This window comes from Eptatretus burgeri, chromosome 13 (assembly GCF_056783735.1).
Source record: "Eptatretus burgeri isolate ZD-2024b chromosome 13, Ebu_testis_v1, whole genome shotgun sequence".
Taxonomy (NCBI): domain Eukaryota; kingdom Metazoa; phylum Chordata; class Myxini; order Myxiniformes; family Myxinidae; genus Eptatretus; species Eptatretus burgeri.
Genome location: NC_140973.1, coordinates 20,817,083 through 20,831,633, shown reverse-complemented (window position 1 = coordinate 20,831,633; position 14,551 = coordinate 20,817,083). Strand labels below are relative to the sequence as shown.

The following is a 14,551-nucleotide window of genomic DNA, read 5'->3' as shown; positions in this document are numbered from 1 at the left end:
TATCAAGAACATTATAAAGGGCTAATAAAGATATGTTTTACTAACTACCAGTCCTTCGTATTTCCAAGGGGATTTGGGGGAAGGAGATTTTGAACTGTTACCCATAGCATAAACACAAATTGGGTTGTAGCACCTTGAAGGCTCGTCAAAAAACAAGCTGTAAAAGTACAACGATGAAAAAAGGCAATGGCTTTTGTGTAAATATGTGTTTGGTGTAAACCAAATATGACCGGCATGTCAAACGGATTTTTAGGAAAACCATAAGAAAAATGCCCGATACATTTATGACCCATGTTGTAGCACCGTTATGGCGACAAAATGCAAAACATATGGAATAGAATAAAATAAAATACAATTTTAAAAAACCAAAAAAAAAAAAAAACCTTTATTTAATTTAAATTCTTGTATAAACAAAACAATCAATTCACTGCAATTCAAATAAGTCCTTTAAATTATGCATTTGTGGCTGTCAAAAGTCGTCTGCTGAAATCACCCCGCTATTTCGCTTGGCATGATTTTTCAATCAATGGGAATGAAAAACTGGAGAAAAACGTTTAAAAAAAAAATAGAGAGAAAAAAAGGAAGAGACAAGTTCTGAACACATCATCTTTTTTTTTCTTTTAAAGCAAATAACATAACTGCCGATAAAGAAGCAAAACAGTTATTGGTTACCAAATGAGTGTCAGTGAAATAATAAAAAAATTAACACAGTGATTAAAAACTTTGGTTCCAAATATAAGGTTCTGATAATAATAATAGTAATGAGCAACATCTGTTCGGCCAGAGGCATCATCATCAACTGTCTGATCAGAAATTATTTTTCTGGTCCTCAGCATTCAAAGCACATCTTTATGACTTTTACTTATTAATTTATTCATTTTAATGGAGCTTGAGAAGTTTCAAAGTTGGTTCTTTGCTACACTTCTACAATCATATCACTTACATAGTTGTTAACTTAACCAGTCAAGCTGGATTTTTTTTTAACCTTGCAGAATATCAACTGTACTAATGGTGGTGCGCTGCAGTATCAGGTGAGAACAAATGTCTCTTCCTCTTCTTCGTCTTTTTTTTGTTTAAGTTTGAATGATTGACGAACCACAAGGTGAGTTGGCTATGTACAAAAATGGCAACCCTCGTCTCTCAAATCAACAGTAAAACCAAAGGGGTCAGCAAACCTTAACAAGGGGCTGAAATTAAGGGACACTTTGTGTAGACCTAACGGCAAAGAGCATAGCACATGGGCTGAAGTGACCAGAGCTGCACTCCTGCTTTGACGAGAGTCGTGCGGCTCCTTGCAGACCTGGCTGGTGCAGAATTTTTATCTTTCGCCATTCCAGGAAGGAAAATAAACAGCATGGCATATGCCATAGACTCATTTACAGGATTCATTTTTGTGCGTTAACAAGGCTGTAAATTTTAAGGAGAGGAAAAAAAAAAAAAACACGACGTCATTTGTCGCTGCTCAGGTATGCACCGGCTTCATCACAAGATACCCAACTGCATTAGTGCATTAGCGTAAGCCATCGGTCTCATATTAGGATGTTCCTGTGAAACGGCACAAAAGGGTTCAAATATTAGATCATGGACTACAACAAAGAGAAACCTAAAGGTAGGCCGAAAGACAGTAAATGCTTAAATATTGTGGGGGTTACGTTCCGAGAAAATGCTGCGATATTCCAAACCATGATAGTTAAAACCAAGGGCCTAGAGGAAAAAGAGGGTTCAGTTCCTGGGCTTTGAGAAAATATAGAGGAAGGTGGGAAGCAGCCAAAAATAAACACATCACAATTGAAATAACCATGTAAAATAAATATAAAATTGCCTTTGCGATGAAGTCTCCTGGTGTGTTGATGCAGATTAAATGTGGTCTCTCCCTGTTCTGTAATGTGTCTAAAGCCCCCACCATTCCTCCCATATTAATCTCTTACATCGTTTCCCTTTGTAATCTGTCGATGTTTATTTTACAAATCGTTATGCAGCTGTGTAAATCAGCAAATAATAAAAAAATTTAAATACCACTTTTGTCCATTGTTTTACACTTCAGCACCATTATTAACTTCTTTCCAACTGTGCGTGACAAAAGCAACACAAGCCTAGTGTTGCAAGATACGAACAAACGATGACTCACAGCTCATAAACCGTGAATGGTCGAAATTCAGGCCTGCGATAACTAAATCGATACACAAAGAGGTTGCCTGCAATTGGTCAAAACCGCAACATTCAAAACCATGATATTTAAGGGTTTACTTTCAGGAAATGCAGAAAACTCTCATTAGGCCTAAAAAGGTTTATGGTGCACTTTTTCGAACTAGAAAGGCATCATAGTGGTGTCAGGAGTGGTATATCACATGTAAACCAATTGGGTTTGTAAGGAGTCAGCAATTCGCAAGATCTTAACGTCCGAATAAGAGGACTTTGTAACATGTGGCACAAAGTACTGAGATCTGGGTGTGCACATGAACATTATTGGCAGCAGTGAATGCTTTCAAGAACATTTATCATGTTCTTTGTTCATCCAATAATTAGTGTGAGCATATGCAGAGGTATGACAACCTTTGAAAATACTGATGAGAGCAACTTGGGCGGTCAAATTTGTGTTTGCATCGAAAGACAAACTAAGTTGAATGACACATGCTGAAATAAAATGGTAAATCCAAGGCGACATACTCACCACAGCAGTAAACTGTTGGAACGTCGGTTTTAATTCAGGGGCCTTGAGGTGGATGTAAGCTCCTTTGTTTCCCATTTGGTCACTGCATTTGAGAATGTAAATTAGCCAAGAGTTTTGCAACTCCTCTCTATTCAGTACTCGTCTCAAACAGTCCTTTATTTATGTGGTTTGATGTCCGTGAGACACATAAACCCCTCCCCTTCTCGTACCTCCACTGAAAATTACAACATAAGATAGTGGTAGGCAAAACAAGGACTCAGATGTTTAGCAATAAAAGCTTTCAGGACAATAGGTTCAAGGCCTTTCACAACTCACCAGACCACATTTTCAGTGCTCACCAGTAGTTTGGAGCAGAGAAGACTGTAATGCAGCGACCACCATGCGCCACCTCATAACCCTCAGGCTTCACCTCGTGGCTACGGATGATCAAGTCAAGGCCGTTCTCCTCGAGAAAATGATGGGTCACGTCCGGCCCAAACTGACAGCTCACTCCACGCTTACTCACGGACCTTCCGTTCTGTACACATGCAAGTATTCTGTCCTTACAACCATTCCTCTATGATGCTTTCCCATTGCACTTCCACTGCTGTCCAAAGCGAGCCATTAAAGCAGTGCAAGAGAGGCATTCCTGTAAGTGCCGGATGACTCATCTAAATTAGATGTACAGTGGTGTCTACTGCCAAGCCCAAGATAGCATTAGGAGACCAAAAACAAAAATGTAATAACTTCAATAGAAATAAAAGACAATTGACAAACTTGCTCTTTTGGCTGTACAGCAGATTGCCCTACCTCTGGTTGAGGGTCTGACCACAGAAGGTCACACATCGGCCCTAATGAGGGGAGGAACGTTAGTTGGTGGGGGTTTGGAGGGAGGAGAAAGATGACCATTTCAGTTTGATTTGAGCACAAGCTAACATCGATAATATGGAAATCAAATAGGTTTAGATCTGCTTTGAGTGGGTGTAGCCTGCTGGAACCTCACCAGAGTCAGGTGGTTGTCTGTTCCGATTAATGTTTCGGATGCTGTCCAGAGTAACACCATCTTCCCTGAAGAGGCCGCCATGCATTACCTGCCCAATGTAGGTGGTGGTGCAGTGAGATAATCACACAATCAGGCAAACCTCATTGGCATCAACTTTTGAGTTTCAACAAACACTTCTCCAAATTGAGCATTACAGTTCTGCACTTTTGATATATTTTCTCCTAAAACAGTTAGTCAATAATCATTTTCTTATTTTGGAATGTCTTGTCTGCTTTTATTTTTAAAAATCCACCTTTTTTCTAATATACAGTAACTCTCAAATAGCACGGGTTCTAATATCACGAGTATCAACCAATTGCGGACAACCTATTGTGTTGCGATTTCGTTATAGCAGGATTTCATTTCAACCAATCGTAGTATTTGAGCTAAGGAGAGTCATCGTTTGTGTCCCGTGTGTGTACGATTACCTCCCATTATGAGCTTTGTGGTATTTCTCACACAACGTTTTTAATGAGCCCAAACGTAAAGCGATGCATAAAGTTAGTTGTGCCAAAAGGCAGAGAAAGGCTATGACGGGCAAAAAAAAGGAAAAACAACAAACAAAAAAATCCACTTATTCGATCAGTTGTCTCGAGGTGAAAGTGGAGCATCTGTACGGTCCACCATTATCGGGTCAATCAATGATTGAAGGCAGGACCCTCCCCGTTGTACTCTTCCTTTTTCCCAAACCTTAATTTTCCAACTCAGTATTGGAACCTCATTCCCAAACCAGCCTGGTGTTGGCTTAGTGGTTAGGGCGGCTGGCTTGGGATCTTAGGGTCCTGAGTTTGAGCCCCGTTGGCCACTGAAGTAACACCAGGTGGGGTTGACTCAGCCTGTCATCCTTCTGAGGTCAGCAAAATCAGAACCAGTGTACTTGTATAGGGGCACAGCATCAGTGGCATAGTCTCACCCCAACAAAATGATAGCTACCAGCAGCCAAACGCAAGAAGAAGAAGAGGATTCCCTAACCTTCATCATCCAACTCCATATTCAAACCTCAATCCAAAATCTTCATGATCCAACTCCGTATTTGAACCTCATTCCCAAACCATCATTTTCCAACTCAGTATTCAAACCTCATTCCCAAACCTTCATTATCCAACCCTATATTCCAACCTCATTTTCCAACTGAGTATTTGAACCTCATTCCTAAATCTTAATTATCCACCAGCCTGTCACTTATCTTTACTTGATAGGCTCCATAAACGCAGAGTGAACCTGGTTAGTGTGGAGATGGGTTCAACTCTTCAACCGCTCTCTCACCGTAGGTCAGTTGCCACTCTTAGTTTGTTATACAGGTATTTTCATGGCAAATGTTCTGCTGGACTCTCTAACTTGGTTCCTCCTGTATGAGTGTTTGGATGCAATCTCTGCACCCCCATGCACTATAGCCGATCTAAAGTGCAGAACGAAAAGCTATACAGATAGTTTTATCCCTCATGCTGCCTCGCTTTGGAATTCACGATCTATGACGTGCTTCCCATTATCCTACGATCTACCCAGCTCAAAGAGGATTGTCAATTCTTACGTCGAACATATTTAAGGTTACATTGCATTTCAACTAACTTTTGCCACTTCCTGTGTCTTGGGTGTGTTTTGTTGTTTTTCTCTTTCTTTTATTTTGTTTTGCTTTATCATTATCTTTATCTAACCTTCCCTTAGCCATTTACCCAGAGTGGCTTTATGCCTTGGGGCGATTTCCTTAAAAAAAAAACAGAAATCCAACTCTGTATTCGAACACCCATTCTCAAGCTCTTAATTTCCAATACCCGGACCCGAATGCCCGTTCTAATGCTTCATGAAACAAATGGAGGTGCTGAAGCAGGTTTATAACACTGATGAAATGCGATTATTCTGGGAGAGGATTTCGTACCTCACACTTTTCTGTCCAAGCAGGAGAGATTGGGATTCAAGGTAAGGTGGTTCAGGATCGTGTTACTGTTACACTTCTCCATTGTTGCCAAACCTTCATTAGCCAACAGGCAACTTCGTCATAAAGCTAATGTTGCTTTTCCAATCGTCTTCCCTGCTCCCCGCTTCATCCTCCCCCTCAAACAGCATCATCCTGAGCTACGTCTTGTGGTTTCAATTTACGGCAGCAGAGTACAGTGCGAACAGTACGTAATATGTTTACCCTCACCTACCTCGCTGTTTTGTAACAAACTTAAAAGGTAAAAGTCTTGTGTTTTTATTTAATATACACTGTATTTATTGTATTTACATGTTTATTTTAATGGCAACATGCTTTGTAAATAATTTGAGAGTTTATTTCAATTGTAATATGTTTATTTCTGGTTGGCGTTGATCTATCTCGATATTTTCTTGAAGTCCAGGAACCAAACCCTCCTCTTCCATTTGACTCTTGGTTTCCACAATTGCGGTTTTAACTATCGTGACATTTTCCAGGACCTAATCCCCACGATATTTGAGGGTTTACTGTATAAAGCTGAAGCCTGGTGTTGGCTTAGTGGTTAGGGTGGCAGCTTGGGATCCTAGGGTACTGAGTTCAAGCCCCGTTGGCCACTGAATTAAGACACAAGGGGGTTGACTCAGCCTGTCATCCTTCCGAGGTCGGCAAAATGAGTATCAGTGTACTGGTAAGGGGGACACTGCATCAGCGGCAAAAGCCGTGTCCCAACCAATGATGCAACCAGCAGCCACAGGCTGCACTTGATAGAAAGAGACTGTATAAAGCTCAATTTGTGTTTGTTTATTTGTTTGTTTATATATGCTTCAAAAACGAAACAAAATTACTGAACCAAATTTTGCATGTTACCGAAGGGTACCTCAGGTATGGTTTCTGTCGGCGTAGCATACCTGGGGGAGGGGGTTCAGGATGGGAGGAAGACCCCAATCCTCTCTATGTAAATGTGTGTTGTATAGCACCACCGAGTATTACAAATCTTCTTATATAAACAAAGTTTAAACAACTTGATAATATGCATTACGGTGATGTTGAAATCTGAGTGAGAATAATTCGACATTTTCAAAATGTTTCATTTCACTCATTTTAAGCGGAGGTTCAAACCAAAGCATCCAACACTGAGCTTCACAGCGAAGCGGAAGCGATTTTTGCCCACGGCATATATAACACAGCAAGGATGGCTGATGGAGGTGATGTTAGCTTACTTCCAAGCAGATGGAAGATGTCCTCGGGCAAATTATATGGTGAATCGAGCAGAATGTTTGTGAAGTACAACATGTTGTCTTTTGATTAAATCCATCAGCGAAGCGACGGGTACTTTTGCTCGTAATCTAATATATAAAACAGAGCGGTGTCTGTATGTATGTTTGACTACTTGTTTGTCCGGTAACTACTCCGAGACTCTTGGGCTGATCGACACCAATTTTTCTGAATATACTCAGGGAATCCCAACCTTAGGTTTTCCATGAAATATTTAAATAAACAAATAAAAATTCTCTTTAACTTGAATTTTTTTTATTTTTGAATTTCTCGATTTTTGTTCAGATCTCTCATCGGTCTTATTATTTGGATCATTTGTGGTGCAGCACATTGCACACCGAGAGTGGGTTGAGAAGGGCACTCCTGCCCGGAGGGAATGGGAGCACCCGCTAGTTAAGACATACCACCTTTAAAATATTCCACTTAGTTTTTCTATGCAAACAAAATTCTTCCAAGGATATCTGAGATAAACGCATCTCTTTGGTGGGTCTTTGCACGAGACCAAAGTCATGACATCATCGGTGCCCAAAAAGAGAGAAAGTAGAGAAGCAACGATGGTTTTACACATCTTTACGAAACTGATGTCACAAACATTCGAAATTCAGAGGATTTTAGGATTCATTCGCTTATATCATAGTCTGCAATTGAGGTACCGATGACATCATGCACCACCTCATATCACGCGATGGCTGTTTCTCCATTATTTGATGTTGGGAATGAGCATTGACGTGAAAACAATTTAGCTTGCTTAAGCCCCTGTCACACCTTGACGATTTAGCCAGCATATGGCAGCGTATCAAAATTGATCTAAAACGCTGGCGTACGCTGAACTATTGATGTTTTTTTCAGTTTTGGGCGTATATTAACGAGTTGGACGTATGCATAACGTATTCGTAACGTACACAGAACGTTTCGATAAGTTATACATAACTTATACCAACGAATGCTTAGTGTGTTGTCGGCGTTCACAACTTATGCCCAACGATAGTCTAACTTATGCATAGCGCGGCAGAGTATCGCCGACGATCATGTGGCGTAGCCTATTAAAAGGCTGCCACTCGACGATTCAAATCATAACCACACTAGACATCGAAGTGTCAACATCACAGTCATGCCGAAGAAGAAAAAAAAACAAAAAAAAAAACATGGAGTCTGGAACCCATTTTTATATACCAATTCCCCTAAACGCTGCCAATACGCCATTATACGGTACCTGTAAGTTAGAAACACGTTCAGTAAGTTCTGTGGTCGTCTGGAAGACGTCAAATATGTCTACATACGTCAATATGCATTGGAGATACGTTACACATAGGTTCAAAGCACGTTACTCATAGGTTAGAAATAAGTTTCGGGTACACTAGACATTACCTCGATGTATTTCGACTTATGAGTAACTTACAAGTAGCGTGTGTCAACGTGTGTCAACGATCGCATAACATGCCTACAACTTATAGCCAGCGTATGCAGAACGTGTGCGTCATACGCTGGCATACGGCGAAAAATTTTGAGCATGCACAAAATTTGTCGATGAGCTCTGTGTACTGCGACGTATGCCAGCGTGCTTCAGCGTGCTCTTAACGTATACAAAACTTACTCATAACGTATTCGACTTGTGCCAGCGTATTCGCCAAATTTTTCATATGTCGGCATACGCTGGCTAAAACGTCAAGGTGTGACAGCCCCTTAAGCAGCAGCTCTTGCAATTCCATATAGAACAAATTCAATGGATATAAATAGCTTAAGGTCACATCCCGATGGTATTCAGTTTAGCGATGTCCTGACCAGCACGCGGCCGTTGATACACTGTGCAAGCGGTAGCCACTGGAAGACCTCGCTGAAAAGGTCAAACATCTGTGAGGTGTACTTTGCCTTCACTTCTCCCTCAAACCCATACATTTGGTTCATGTTGTCAGTCTCGTGGTTTCCTCGATGGGGGAGGGAAGAAAGAAAGTGGGATTTGTCATGCACCAAATCAAAGCAATCAATTTCTTAATATTATTCAGCAATGATCCATTTGGCAGAAAAGGGCAAAAAAAAAAATGTTATGATATCAGTTCTATCCATTCATACACCAATGTCCACATATCCATAAGTGGAGGCTGATAATTTCATGAGAATGTACAAAACAAAGCATAAAATACACGCATGCAAAGACAAACTGCCTCGGTTCATTTGTTTGCTATGCTGATCCAATCAAGTTGACAACCTTTAAAGTCCTATTGCTGAAGACCTACTGTATCCTGATCCAATATATAGAGGTTGTTGGCAGAAACTTAGAAATCACACATAGTGCAGGCAAGAAGCTTCACACATCCACCCCAGCCCCTCCCCACGAGTCAGTGACTGGAGATGCAATTCATTTACCGCACAGTTCCTGTGCAGAAGCTTAAGAGTGAGCACGTGTACCGCAGCAACGAGAAGCCAATGTTCAGCATGCAATGTGCATACAAAAATGGACGGAGGTTAGGGAACTTACCACGGAGAAGGTAGAAGTGGTTAGGGTAAAGCACTTTAAAGCCAAACAGAACCAGAATTACTTCGAGTGACCATGAACCTCTGTCTACGAAATCACCATTGAACAACTGATGTCTGGTTAAGGACAACCTTAGAGGGGAACACGATGCTTCAAAGTAGAGACACACAAAAATTGGGGGGTAGAGAAGGGACGTGGTGAGAATGCTGAGAATGGTGAGAAGGGCAGGTCATTGAGTTGAAGCAGATAATGTGAGGTGAGAAGTCAGACAATGGTGTAGTTCCAACTTGAAGATATTGCATCACACCAACCCTATGGATTAAGTGTAAAAGTGTATGAACATCGATATTTCTGGTGAGAAATCAGAGATGCAACCAACTCTTAACCCACTGATGCAGGTTGTTCATAAAAGTCCTCACACGAGGGAATGAGTATTACACAACAAACAACAACATTGCTACAATCAAAATAAACTATTATTGCGCTCAACAATCTCAAACGCAACAAACGATAATTACTTGTGCCACTTAGGGTGGACAGAGATTACTTTTTTTTATCCCGATCTATCTGTCTGTTTGTTAGCAGTATTTCTCAAAAAGTTGTGGAAGCATTTGCACGAAATTTGGTGGAGAGGTTGAGTCTGTGACAAGGATGAATCGATTAGATTTTGGTGAAGATCTGGAAATGGATCCGACAATTTTTAAGCGATTCTTCCCCATTGAGAGATAGGGCTAAAAATGATATTGAACACGACGTCTCAAAAAGTTATGGATGTACTTGGACGAAACTTTGTGGACAAGATGGGTGTGTGACAAGGACAAATTGATTCGATTTTGTTGAAGATCCAAATCTGGATATGATAATTTTTTTTAATCGATTCTTCATCATTGAGAGATGGGCCAAAATCGATATAAATCACGATATTTCAAAACGTTATGGACGATTTATGACAAAATTTGGTGGATGAGTTGGGAAGGTGACAAGAATAAGCCGATTAGATTTTGTTTTAGGTCTGGATCCAGATCTGACCCATCAGTGGGATATAAAATGTAAACTGTTCAGCCTGGTGGAGGTATGTGGTCTACCAAGTGCTGTTCTCATTGTGGTTGTGTCCATCTTGTTTACCCCATGTCTTGCTCTATTCCTCACTCTTCCCCATATCCCTTATTTCTCCAAGTCTCGCTCAATTTTTTCCCGGATCCCTGCTGTTGGCATGTTTCCATCCTCTTGCTATACTGTTCCTTGTGTTATGTTACATTCTAATCCGTTCTGTGTTCTAGCTGCTTCACGAGCCTCGACATTATATACAAAAATAAATAAATAAAGGATCTCTTTACCAAACTTGTTTAGTGTGTTTCAGACATATGACAAACTCATTTCTCAGATTTGATGGCATCATGAGCACTAGACATTCTGATAGTTGTGATTTGAGATAAAGCTAAAAGCACATCTTTCCAAAAAGGTGTAGTCATTGCTAGTGGAAGTCATTTCCATTGAAGTTACGTTACCTGTTCACCTGCCCTTCCTCTGGGAGCTGTCTCTGAGGACTCACAATCCATTGCTCACTGACATTTTTTTGTTTTTCTTTTCCAGCACGAGTAACGAATACAATTGAAAGTGAACAAATTAAATTTATCCCGTAAAAACTGTAATCCATACACTCGCATGATAAACCTGCTTGTTGAGATATAAATATCAATTTCAAGTTTGAATTCCACAAAAAGTTTAAATTTTATCAAATCCATCGACAAGGTAATATGATTACATCACTCACAAAGGGCCGACACTGGTGCTGGGACTTGGTACAAAAACTCGATTCGGTGATTTTGTCAAAAAGTTGCCGGGTCCCAGATTGGCTCGGAAAAGTTTGCAAAATTGATTTATTTACTTATTTTTCTTTTTAAAACTTCTTCTTCTTCTTCTGCCAACTCAAAAAGAGGCTTTTAAAACAGGCAACTTTGTTATTAAAGGAACGAATTTTTGTTCTAAGTTAATCAATTTACTTTGGTTGGAAAGCTACGTAATAATCGATTCATTTGGAACAAAAATTCCTTCGTTTTATCACAAGGTTGCCTGTTTTGAAAGACTCTTTTGGGTTTGAAGAAGAGTAGGAACAAATGGTTTATTTGTGTAGCGTTCCAATGGAAACATTTATTACTCTATCAAAGCAGGAACGCTTTAGAATGACAAGGAAGGAGCACACAAAATTATATCATCATCATCATCATCATCTTCTTGCAGCTGTGGCCGAGACAAAAAGTAAAAACAGTCAACCCTTGCCGTCCGCGTGTTCACCGTCCGCAATTTCGCGTATCTGCGGTTACCTTTTACACACCCTTTCTCTCCGTCCACGCCGATACTCCCGCGTATCCGCGGAAAAAAATAATCTCCTCTCACCTCAAACTCCTTAGGTTTTCATAAGTTATTTTTGAAGCACTTTCATTGCTTGAATAGCAATATTTTCCTTCATTTAACATAGCTTGTTAAAACATAACTGTATTGTATTGGCGGAAAATATAACAACTTGCCTTCTGCGTCTTCCAGGAACATCCTCACAGCACGGACAAAATAAACCCTGCCCACCCTGAACTCGTTCATATTTCAACTTCAATGTTTGGATAACAATATTTTCCTTCATTTAACATGACGTGTTAAATTACAATTGTACCGTATCGCCGGAAAATATAACAATTTGAAAATTTACATTCTGCGTGTTCCAGCATCTGCCGCACCGCCGCATCATTGTCTTCTGATGGTTGGTGGTTGGAGAGGTGCGGTATTTTATTGTGATAAAACTTTGTAACCCGTTTATTTAATCATGGGTCCAAAATGTCCATTAAGTGGTGCATCTGCTGAAGAGCAGAATAAAAAAAGTGAAGAAAGTGATGACAGTGGAAAAAGTGAAACCATTAGATGGACTTGAGAGTGGTGCACGTGTTACTGTGTTGGCGAAAGACTACAACGTCATTGAGTCCACTATTCCTTACATTTGTCAATGTAATGATAAAATTAGGGCTAGATCAACATATTATATCTCCACAAAGGCAAGAGCACAACACAAGTTAAACATAATAGATGTGAGGGTTTGTGGGTCGCTCCTGGGAGATCGATCAGTTACCTCCGTGCCATGGCTATGTTCAAGCAGAACTGACCAGGGCTACATTCCAAAACTACTTTAAGCAGTAAAACCTTCTTATTGATGGTAAATGTTACCCATTTTATCTTATTTTACTCAATTGCTCTTATTTTTATTGTTATTTATTTATGATTTTTGGACTTATTTTGGGAGGCTGGAACGTATCTCATTGACTTGGATGTTATAAACTGTTCGCCATTCACGGAAGTTTAGAGGAACGTAACCCCAGCGGACGACGAGGGTTTACTGTGTACTGTGGTAGTAATATTTCTCGAAGCAAGAAAATAAAAATTAAAGTACACGGGAGGACCACACAATCACCGTTCCATAAGACCTGCGCCTGATTACGGTAACATTTTGCTTTAAAACTCATAAAGTGAAACAAAATGACTATTCTATAGCTCTGTATCCGATTCATATAATAACGCACATTTCTACCATGCACACTTGAAAAATACTGCAATTACTTCATTTCATGTGACGAAAAAATATCCAAGTTTGTTTCCACGTTCACAACCAAACCCAGCTTGACTCAAACTCAGTTCAGAAGGGCAACTCGCCGAGTTTGAGTACAGCACTAGCCGACACACCTTTCAATTTCCACTCTGTTTGAATCAATGCAATTGCTAGGGAGCAAATAGCACATGTTGCAGCCACTGCAGGTGGGCTGGGTGAGAGGAGATCATGAGTCTTCGGAACACAGAAGTTGAGTTTTTTTTTTAACGTTACAGTGAAAAGATTCTTGTTTTTATTTCTCTTTTAAGATTCAAAGGAAAGAAAAAGGAGCATTCATGTTGACTGAAAAACAAAGCTTAAAGCTGACAAAATTGTTACTCAACTTCAAACTGATTTTATACTTACCTTGGCAGTGATATTCATGTCTCTGCTTGTTGTGAGACAGAGGTCAATATACGTCTGGGTCGGGCCTGGGGAGTTATGGATGCACTGGATCATGGGGTGTGGCGCTGTCTGTACCTGTGCAGGAGGACAAAAGTCCGAGTCTTCAGGTCCTTGGTGCTTCCAGTCTTGTTCTACGGATGTGAGACTTAGACTCTGACCAGGGATCTGAGACGGAGACTTAATTCCTTTGGTACCAGATCTCTTCGGGGAATCCTTGGCTATCGCTGGTCAGACTTTGTGTCCAACAAGCGGTTGCTGAGAGAGACTCAAATGAGATTTGTTACCTGCCTAGTCCGTGAGCGTCAGCTTTGGCTGAATTGACATGTGCTCGTTTTGCTGACGCTGATCCTGCTCACTAGATTCTCTCAGTGAGGGAGCCTCATGAGTGGAGGAGGCCAATGGGCTGACCATGTGCCTCATGGTTGCAGCAGATTGATCAGCATCTCAAGGAGATGGGGATGGACCAGGCATCTGCCTGGGGGATGGCAAGACAGAGGTCTCTGGAGTACTGGCAGAAAATGGACGCAGCGATGCGCTGCTCCGGCGCATGCTCCCATACCTGACCAGACCCAACTCACCCACCAAGTTTTGTCATAATCTATCCACAACTTTTTGAAATATCATGCTACGAGCTGGAGTACCCGGCGTTGCCCGGGGAAAAAAAACAGGAATAAGAAAGGGGTAAATTGCGGTGCTTAATATATATCACATTTATAAATCACATTTAATTTGGACATATTTCACATTTCTTTGTCGTCGTCAGCGTTCGTCATCAGTGCTCATGAGGCTGTCATGGAGGTTGTCGTAGTTATCAGCAAGCAAGTTATTTTGCTCCTGGCAGATAAAGCACAGTCGCTCTGTCTCTATCTTGCAGGAGACATCGACCAGAAACTGATGAAAGAGTCATCGCATCTGCAGTACGTGGTTGCCCTCTCTCACTATGATGTGGTTGCTGTAGTACTGCAGCTGTGCGAGTTTTTGTCCATCCTGTCCAGTAACAGTCCTGGCCACCAGATGGATGCTGTAGCCATCTGTTCCATATGGGAACACCATGGGATACTGGAGTGCATTATAAGATGCATGCAGCTCACTGATGCCCCATCGCGAAGTCTGAGGACAATGTGTCTGGGTTCTGTTGGCTCATTGTCCATTAGGATGGCGAC

At 40.8% G+C, this 14,551-nt stretch overlaps 1 protein-coding gene across 1 annotated transcript in view; it reads right to left on the bottom strand.

The window, feature by feature from the left end:
• Positions 1–369: 369 nt before the first annotated feature.
• Positions 370–14,551, bottom strand: part of PPP5C (protein phosphatase 5 catalytic subunit) — a 40,028-nt gene continuing 25,846 nt past the window's right edge. The window contains exons 7-13 of the mRNA XM_085851582.1: positions 9,356–9,461; positions 8,662–8,804; positions 3,654–3,741; positions 3,461–3,501; positions 3,010–3,188; positions 2,672–2,753; positions 370–1,545 (exon numbers count right to left, since the gene is read on the bottom strand). Coding sequence (XP_085707708.1) covers positions 1,483–1,545; positions 2,672–2,753; positions 3,010–3,188; positions 3,461–3,501; positions 3,654–3,741; positions 8,662–8,804; positions 9,356–9,461 — 702 coding nt within the window. The 3' untranslated portion in view covers positions 370–1,482. The remainder of the gene's footprint in view (positions 1,546–2,671; positions 2,754–3,009; positions 3,189–3,460; positions 3,502–3,653; positions 3,742–8,661; positions 8,805–9,355; positions 9,462–14,551) is intronic.